Source organism: Oncorhynchus clarkii, chromosome 6 (assembly GCF_045791955.1).
Source record: "Oncorhynchus clarkii lewisi isolate Uvic-CL-2024 chromosome 6, UVic_Ocla_1.0, whole genome shotgun sequence".
Classification (NCBI taxonomy): Eukaryota; Metazoa; Chordata; class Actinopteri; order Salmoniformes; family Salmonidae; genus Oncorhynchus; species Oncorhynchus clarkii.
The window spans coordinates 19,389,581-19,399,789 of NC_092152.1; the positions used below are offsets into that span (position 1 = coordinate 19,389,581).

The 10,209-nt window shown below is 43.7% G+C and overlaps 1 protein-coding gene across 2 annotated transcripts in view; it reads right to left on the reverse strand.

The window, feature by feature from the left end:
- The window catches only part of LOC139410719 (major facilitator superfamily domain-containing protein 3-like), a 32,205-nt gene extending 22,645 nt beyond the window's left edge, over window positions 1-9,560 (reverse strand). Inside the window, exons 1-2 of one of the 2 annotated variants that reach the window (XM_071156154.1) lie at window positions 9,500-9,560; window positions 7,222-7,987 (exon numbers count right to left, since the gene is read on the reverse strand). In XM_071156154.1, coding sequence (XP_071012255.1) covers window positions 7,222-7,912 — 691 coding nt within the window. In that variant the 5' untranslated portion in view covers window positions 7,913-7,987; window positions 9,500-9,560. Of the gene's footprint in view, window positions 1-7,221; window positions 8,132-9,499 lie in introns of those variants that run through there. The other variant, XM_071156155.1, reaches the window with a different exon arrangement.
- Window positions 9,561-10,209: the final 649 nt, after the last annotated feature.

Consider the following 10,209-nt stretch of genomic DNA (forward strand, 5'->3'; position numbering starts at 1 on the left):
GTATTGGTGCTTTCTTAATCTAACAACATACACTATTCCTAGATCGTATCAATAAGAGATGTAAAAAAAAAAAAAAAAAAATGTGAATATCCTGCGTCATTTTTCAAAAGGGCCTAATGTAAAACTTCCTCAGATAACACAAGCCTCAGTCACAGAGCTTTCTGGTGAAATAAAAGTTTGTCAGTGAGACAATAGTGCCTCTGTCGCTGTGTGGTTTCGAAGGCGGGACAATTTTCTGCCCGAACGACGCTGTAAAATATTCAGCGCTGCCGCCATTATTAATGGAGAGTGACTTCACAAAGACAGGGAGACGGAGTGCTGAGTGACAGCTCAGAGACTGCTGTCAAAGAGACGACACACTCACACACCACACACTTGGCCAGAAGAAAAACAACAATATAGAGAGAATCTTTCACATGAAATGGAGAAGGATATCAAAAGGAGTTCTTAGAGAAGACGCTGAAAACCTCCTGGCACACGGGAACGCTAGGATAACGCACACGTTGTGACAGCGCTATGTGACAGCCAAGCTAAATGTATGGCAGGAGAATGAGAGGGATAAACAGAGGCTGCTGTGATGACATATTCATTCAGCGTCTATATTCTATATTCCAAGGCAGCACTAACATAAACAGCTATCAGCTACTGTATTACTCACTATTTCCCACCATCACCGGTTGAAACCTGGGGAACTTTTTATCATCCAACAGGGTAGATAGTTTGAGGCAAGACATTACTTAAATGGACAATCTGCCATTGCTACCCAAATGTTTTGACTTTGAAATGATTGATACACACCCATTGATTCTTGAAGAATATATACTGAGTGTACAAAACATTAGGAACACATACCTAATATTGAGTTGCACCCCATTTTGCCCTCAGAACAGCCTCAATTAATCAGGGCATGGACTACAAGGTATCGAAAGCGTTTCACAGGGATGCTGGCCATGTTGACTACAATGCTTCCCACAATTGTGTCAAGTTGGCTGAATGTCCTTTGGGTGGTTGACCATTCTTGATACACATGGGAAACTGTTGAGCGTGAAAAACCCTCAAACCGGGGCGCCTGGCACCTATTTCCATTCCCTGTTCAAAGGCATATAAATCTTTGGTTTTGCCCATTCAACCTCTGAATGGCACATATACACAATCCATGTCTCAAGGCTTAAAAAGCATTTTTTAACCTGTCTCCTCCTCTCCATATACACTGATTTGAAGTGGATTTAACAAGTGATATCAATAAGGGATCATAGCTTTCACGTGGATTCACCTGGTCAGTCTGTCATGGAAAGAGCAGGTGTTCCTAATGATTTGTACACTCAGTGTAGTTCAAATGCCTCATGAGCTTAGTTAAATTATTTTACTCCATCAAAACCCCAAATATACATTTGTTTTACTAATTTGTTTGTAAACAGTGTAGGTCTTATTGTAAACAAACTCTGCATCAAAATAGCCTAAAAATATGGTTATAACTATAATTTTGATGTCATGTTTAAGTTTTACATTTTGGTTATTTAGCAGATGCTCTTATCCAGAGTGACTTACAGTTAGTGCATTCATCTTAAGATAGCTGGGTGGGACAACCACAACCACATATCACAGTTATAGTAAGTACATTTAAGTACATTTTTCCTCAATAAAGTAGCTATCAGCAAAGTCAGAGTTAGTAAGGAAAGAAAAGTGTTAGTTCACTAAATGCATTTTTATGCAGGGGGGGGGGGGGGGGTGCTCTGCTGTTCTAACTTTAGGGGGAAGCCAGTTCCACCATCGGGTTGTGCAAGGGAAGAGAAGAGTTTGGACTGGGCTGAGCAGGAGCTGGAGACCAGAGGTGCTCGGGTTGGGGTGTAGGGTTTGAGCATAGCCTGAAGGTAGGGAGGGGAAGTTGGTCACTCATGGGATGGTCAGTCCTAGCTCTGTCTATGAATTTGAGAGTGGTTACATTCCTCCAACCCCATCCCTGAGATATTTACCAAAACACTGGATGGGGTAACACCTTTGTTGTTGTATGAACAACAGATTGTTCTTTTAAAGCCTTTATGAAGTCTAATAAACCGCAGGCTGCTGTTGCACATGGAAACCATGTGTTCGATATATTTGATACCAATCCACTCATTCAACTCCAGCCATTACCACGAGCCCTGTCCTCTCCAATTAAGGTGCCACCAACCTCCTATGCTTGATTCTTTACCAGTGGTTCTGTGTCTCTAAAGCATTCAGTGCTCCCACTGCTTCAAACTCATTATTTCTTTAAAAGGGGAGTGCAGACAAACACAACAAGGCTGATTATTCAATTCTATAAATATTCGCAAAGCAACAATTGTCCATTTCAGTGGGGATTTCATTAGGCATCCACAAAGAAGAAACTAGTAGAGAGGGGAGTATGGGAGAAAGATAGAGAGACAGAGAGTGGGAGAGAGACAGAGACAGAGAGAGGGAGAAAGACAGAGAGAGAGAGAGAGAATGACAGAGAGACAGATAGAGGGAGAATGACAGAGAGACAGAGAGAGAGGGAGAATGACAGAGAGACAGAGAGAGAGGGAGAATGACAGAGAGACAGAGGGGGATAATGACAGAGAGACAGAGAGAGGGAGAAAGACAGAGACAGAAAATGAGACACGGTGGAGAGAAAAATAATGGATAAGAGAGAAAGACAGAGAGAGAGGGTAAGGGAGAAACATGAACAGACAGATAGAGAGAGAGGGGTAAGGGAGAAACATGAACAGACAGAGAGAGAGAGGTAAGGGAGAAACATGAACAGACAGAGAGAGAGAGAGAGGTAAGGGAGAAACATGAACAGACAGAGAGAGAGAGAGAGAGGTAAGGGAGAAACATGAACAGACAGAGAGAGAGAGGGGTAAGGGAGAAACATGAACAGACAGATAGAGAGGGGTAAAGGAGAAACATGAACAGACAGAGAGAGAGAGAGGGGTAAGGGAGAAACATGAACAGACAGAGAGAGAGAGAGGGGTAAGGGAGAAACATGAACAGAGAGAGAGAGAGAGGGGGGGTAAGGGAGAAACATGAACAGACAGAGAGAGAGGGGTAAATGAGAAACATGAACAGACAGAGAGAGAGGGGTAAGGGAGAAACATGAACAGACAGAGAGAGAGGGGTAAGGGAGAAACATGAACAGAGAGAGAGAGAGAGAGAGAGAGAGAGAGAGGTAAGGGAGAAACATGAACAGACAGATAGAGAGAGAGGGGTAAGGGAGAAACATGAACAGAGAGAGAGAGAGAGAGGGGTAAGGGAGAAACATGAACAGAGAGAGAGAGAGAAGTGGGGAAGGGAGAAACATGAACAGACAGAGAGAGAGAGGGGTAAGAGAGAAACATGAAGAGACAGAGAGAGAGGGGTAAAGGAGAAACATGAACAGACAGAGAGAGAGAGAGGGGTAAGGGAGAAACATGAACAGACAGAGAGAGAGAGAGGGGTAAGGGAGAAACATGAACAGAGAGAGAGAGAGAGGGGGGGTAAGGGAGAAACATGAACAGACAGAGAGAGAGGGGTAAATGAGAAACATGAACAGACAGAGAGAGAGGGGTAAGGGAGAAACATGAACAGACAGAGAGAAGGAGGGGTAAGGGAGAAACATGAACAGAGAGAGAGAGAGGGGTAAGGGAGAAACATGAACAGACAGACAGAGAGAGGGGTAAGGGAGAAACATGAACAGACAGATAGAGAGAGAGAGGGGTAAGGGAGAAACATGAACAGACAGAGAGAGGGGGGTAAGGGAGAAACATGAACAGACAGAGAGAGAGAGAGAGAGAGGTAAGGGAGAAACATGAACAGAGAGAGAGAGAGAGAGAGAGAGAGAGGGTAAGGGAGAAACATGAACAGACAGAGAGAGGGGTAAGGGAGAAACATGAACAGACAGAGAGAGAGGGGTAAAGGAGAAACATGAACAGACAGAGAGAGAGAGGGGTAAGGGAGAAACATGAACAGATAGAGAGAGAGGGGTAAGGGAGAAACATGAACAGATAGAGAGAGAGGGGTAAGGGAGAAACATGAACAGACGGAGAGAGAGAGGGGTAAGGGAGAAACATGAACAGACAGAGAGAGAGAGGGGTAAGGGAGAAACATGAACAGACAGAGAGGGGGGTAAAGGAGAGAGATAGTGAGAATGATTTATGTAGAGAGACTGGGTTTATAGAGGAGGAGGGATGCAGAAAAAGGGGCAAAATGTGGAAGAATGAGACTGAGGAGAATGAGGAATTTGGTACAGGAGGGGTGATGGGGAGAGTAGGGCTGACAGGTTGCTGATGGGAAACAAGAGGTGTTTGTGCACGAGTAAGAAATAAATAAATAAATAAATAAATAAATAGTGAGAGTAAGAACAGCATGAGGGATCAGCATGAGAGTCAATTAGGACACAGAATGGTCGGGTAACAGAGTGATCACATGAAGCTCAGACACTAGAGGCCAGGATCAGATGGGATCACGAGGACACTTAGGAGAAAACAAGACACAAAACACACCCTGGGAACAAGACAGAGAGAGAGGCCCAGTAAATCAGTAAGCTACAGTTCTACGTACACCTTCCATTGACACACACACACACACACACACACACACACACACACACACACACACACACACACACACACACACACACACACACACACACACACACACACACACACACACACACACACACACACACACACACACACACACACACACACTAACAGCAATCCCTACAGGTGTGCACTTTGCAGGGTGTCACAGAGTTTGTTGAACCCCTAAGGAACTAGGCTGAAGCATGGGAAAAAAACTTGAACCCCACCCACCCTACCCAGATGGGTCACTTTGCTAAAATGCTCTTATGTTACCAACTATGTTTTACTCCCATAACCACATGAACTATAACTGTCCTCGCTAACCTTTCTACAGAAAGCTGTTGCACTACAGAGCTCCATAGCACCAGGAGATCTACACCATTCCACCAATCAGGGGTCCTAACATTCCATGTAGGACTGGGCGATATGGCCAAAATAACATATCACAATATATTTCTCATTCTTTTGACTGCATGACAGTGTTTGACGGTATTCTATGTTTCTGAATAATACAAGCTATAAATATGTTTTATGAGTAGTGCATAACCCTAGGATGGCAACAGATTCATTCTAATTGGTTTAATGGTCTTTCTCCTTCCTGATTGTTTTATACTCAACCAAACTATGACAAATCTGACTTTTCATTTATTTAGCACTGTATCAACATATCGTTACAGACAATTTTATAAAAATCCATACCGGTATACCTTGAAATATGATATATCACCCAGCCCTAACTACACGTTACCAGTGTATTGACCAATGATTGATATCTATGCTGTTGACAAAGTAAACAAACACTGACTATGCAATCTAGGGGAGCCGTGTTATGGACAACCAAACAGGGTCACTGGTTGGTTTGGCTCCAGTATTGAAAAAGTCCTGTTATATCGTCCCAATACTGTCCTCTCTCTTTGGGCCTCTTTGCCTTTATCCATCGCTCTCTGTCTCCCTCTGGGCACCATGTGGTGGTTCTTCATTAATTCATCCCCCCTTCAGCCTCCCTGCCGTCCTCCTTTCTCCCTCTGGAAAATTAACCCACATCCCCCGCACACCGCTCTCTCCCCCCACTTCCCAGGCCCCCCTCTCTCTCACCCATGCTCTGCCATCCTCTCTCCCATGTCTCACAGTCTATCCAGTATGGCTGTGCATGGCAGAGGTTGGTGGTTTCCCATAGCAGGAAAATAATCCTGCAACAACAGGACATTTAAATTATTGCATGGATTATAATTAATTGACATTTTTGTAGGGGTTGATACATTTTTTTGTTAGTGCAAATCAAGTCTGACATTTTAAAGTGGAAATTACCTGCAACAACAGGGTGATCAAATTAAGATCTTACATCTGTAGATGTTGGCCCAAAGTTAACCACTGACTGATACAGGGTCAGTTTTTCTCTGTTTGATTAGTGGTTAAGGTTATTAGGGGTCATCCAAACGGTTCCCTCTCATTGGTTGTGCGGTTCTACACAGAGCAAACTCGCTGTGTTCATTAAGAAATTAAGAGTGAGTGGGAGAGGGGTCTGAGATGAGTGTGTTTGTGTGTTGGGGGGGGGGGGGGGTTTAAGGCAGACCTTTCACTCTAAAATCTCACACACAAACAGTCTCACATTCACACGGATTGTTGAGTTTCACCCGACAGTTGCACACAAACAGTCTGACCTTTTTATTCTGAAATAAAGAGCGGACAACTAAGCCGGTTATTTGTAAATGCTGATTATATTCGATATGATTATTATGTTAATATTGATAACATCATGAGGATGAGGATGTTAACGATAATGGCGATGATGAAAATTATTGCTATGGAGATGGTGACAGTGGTGATGATGACAATACTGGTGAACCCCTCAAACGAACTGTCTTACTCTCCTGTCTAGTGTCTGCCTGGGATCATCCAATTACTGTGCCACCCCTAACACACTCTCTCTCAAACACATACGAACACATACAGGAAAAACAATGGCACACACATTCACAAAGAAGCACATGTATGCAAATGTATATAGAACATGTTTTCCCAACACCCAAACAAACACACACCAGTGTGACGCTGCGTCTTCCATTTCAATTTCCTTGAAAAAAACACCAGACATACAGACACACTAATCCTTACATAATCCCCTCCTGCTGCCAGACACCAAACTGTGTTCCTACCAACTCTCGCTCACACACACATACATACACACACTGCTTAACACCAAACTGTGTTCATATCAACTCTCGCTCACACACACACACACACACGCTGCTTAACACCAAACTGTGTTCATATTAATTCTCGCTCACACACACACACACACACGCTGCTTAACACCAAACTGTGTTCATATTAATTCTCGCTCACACACACACACACACACACACATATTCCGTTGCAAAATGTTTTGCTATGTTTTGCATTAAATAATGTAGGACTACTATTGGAAGAAAACATGCTTTGGCTAAGTCATTTATGGAATAGTGGGTTTCTTATGTAGCCTTGTAGTGGATCAGCTTCAGTGTACAGTAGATGAGAGTGGAGGTTGGTGTTAAGACTTTTAGCTACTTCTCTAGTTGGTACAGTAGATGAGAGTGGAGGTTAGTGTTAAGACTTTTAGCTACTTCTCTAGTTGGTACAGTAGGTGAGTGTACATGGTTGTCAGACTGACTAGCAGATTTACCCAGTTTGTATGTGAGAACGTAGATCATGGTCCAGGGCGTCCCAGGTACTGACAGCAGCTTCCGCCACACCCTCCAGGGATGCACAGCGTCCGACTGGACCCCCTTCCTCCCCTCTGCCTGGCCCCTCAACAGCTCATTGTCCAGCACGGGGGCCCCCAACACAAACAGTGCCACCCCGAAGTACACAAAGGCCAACAGCATAAACATAGGGCCCCACCCGGCCACGTCAATCACAGCCAGGAGCCCGCCCCCGGCGAACACCGAGCCGGCCTTGTAGCCCACCACCTGAGCCATGTTGCCCAGGCCCAGCTCGCTACGGCCCTTCAGCAATCCCACAGCAGCCCCATCCACTGTGATGTCCTGAATCGATGCCAGGGCGTTCATGGCCAGCAGAGTCCCCACCACTCCCCAGATGTGGGCCTCCGGGGCCAGAGCGGCACTGGAGAGACAAGTAAGCGCCAGGCCAGAGACCGTGGCCACCAGCCAGCGCCGCTTGGTGCCCACACGGTCCACCAGAGGTGCCCAGAGGACCTTGAGCACCCAGGGGAAGTAGAGGATTTTGGTCAAGCCGATGTGGGTGAGGGAGTGGCCCGCCCCACGGAGGTAGACAGGGAGCAACAAGGACTGGAGACCATAGGGGATCCCCTGCACAAAGTACAGGAGGCCCAGAAAAACCAGCTTGTCATTCATGATTAAATAGGAAAGGGACAATTCGTCAGGTCATGACGATGTTCCACCAGGAGCTGATCAAATGGGTCGATCAGCCTAGGAGAGATGGGGAAGAGAGAGAGGGGATCATTTCACTGACGGAAAACATGAGCAAATGGGTGCCGGAGTCTGGTCTAGTTAGTCCGGCAGACTCCAGACCACACATGCAAGCTAGTGACGGGGTTCCAAATTCCACCTTGCTCCCTATACTCTTTCTCCCTCTGTATCTGTCACCTTGTCTACCTTCTGACTGCCAAGGTACATGAAAAAATAATATATAAAAATAAAATCATGAGCAAATGGAATTCCCCTCATGATAAATAGTTTTGGGTTTTAGTATATGTATTAAATGAAGGAAACTCAGGTTTCATTATACACTGAACAAAAATATAAACGCAACATGTAAAGTCCTGGTCCCATGTTTCATGAGCTGAAATAAAAGATCCCAGAAATGTTTTAAATGCACCAAAAAAATGTTTATCTCAAATTTTGTTTACTTCCCTGTTAGTGAGCATTTCTCCTTTGTCAATATAATCCATCCACCTGACAGGTGTGGCATATCAAGAAGCTGATTAAGCAGCATGATAATTACACAGGTGCACCTTGTACTGGGGACAATAAAAGGTCACTCTAAAATGTGCATTTTTGTCACCCAATACAGTGCCACAGATATTGCAAGTTTTGAGGGAGCGTGAAATTGGCATATGGACTGCAGGAATGTCCAATAGAGCTCTTGCCAGGGAATTGTATGTTAATTTCTCTACCATAAGCCGCTTCCAATGTAATTTTAGAGAACTTGGCAGTATGTCCAACCGGCCTCACAACCACAGACCACGTGTAACCATGCCAGCCCAGGACCTCCACATCCGGCTTCTTCACCTATGGGATTGTCTGATACCAGCCACCCCGACAGCTGATGAAACTGAGAAGTATTTTTGTCTGTAATAAAGCCCTTTTGTGGGGAAAAACACATTTTGATTGGCTGGTCCTGGATCTCAAGTGGGTAGCCTATGCCCTCCCAGGCCCACACATGGCTGCACCCCTGCCTCGTCATGTAAAATCCATAGATAGGGCCAAATGTATTTATTTAAATTGACTGATTTCCTTATATGAACTGTAACTAAGGGAAATCGTTAATAGTTACGTTTATATTTTTGTTCAGTATAGATTCTGGCAAACTGATGCATCAGACAGCTGTCAAGCTTTATTCACAAGCAATAATTAACTTTCATAACTAGTTCATCTTCCTTTTAACTAAACGTATAACACATGGGACCGTGTAGATATCCGTTTACGCCCCAAACTTGACCTTTCGATAGTAGCAAGCTAAACTGATGTCTCGGTAACTTGGCTAGTTATACTACAAGCAAAAACCAATAAACATGCATGGCCAAATAGCTAGTATTCAAGCTAACGCTGTCATACTACCAATTCAGAGTAAGTTAAGTATCAGCGCGTGCCAATAGCTAGCAAATTCCGTAGTGAAGTTTTATAAATATTATATTATAAAACGTTAATCTGAGTGCAATCTGTTATGATAATTGTGTCGTTAGCTAGCTGGCTACATACTGGAAAGGGAGAACCTGCTTTCAGCGTCTCGTCAGCAACACTAACAGAGTACATCCGGGTCACGGAATTTCAGAACTTTTCCAAATAAAAGCCCCCCAAGTAATAGTAGAAACGTTTCAATAACCTGTATTTACTCATGATATATGAACAATTATAGTCTTAACATTAACAATGATTCCTATTTGTTCATATTTAAGTTACATTTGCATTAAATGTGGGTTTTAAAACTTGTTCCAAGGTCAAATAAATGACCACAATACGAATCACCATATGGAATACATATTGGTTTAAAAAAGCCAAAACTATTCTGGGTGTCGCAGTAAAAGTATTGTAGGAAATACTCAGTAGGGTCTGTAGAATGTATATACTGTATGTATGGTGTCATTTCATAGGGCTCTGAATAATACAGAGTGTTGCTGGCCTTTTACTCAACCCATTCCATTGGCCACAATGGGAATAACTGTATATGGAATACATATTGTCTTATAGAGAAAAAAAACTATTCTGTTTTCCGCAGTAAAAGTATTGAAAGGAATTATCAGTGCGGTCTGTATAATACATATATGGTGTTATGTCACGGTGGACACTTTTATATGCCCAGCAACACTTTTTACACCACCCACTCACTCCCTTGGTTCCAATGCAATACACTACAGGCCAATAGATGACATATTTTCTTATAGAGAGAAATATAGTTTAGGTGTCGAAGT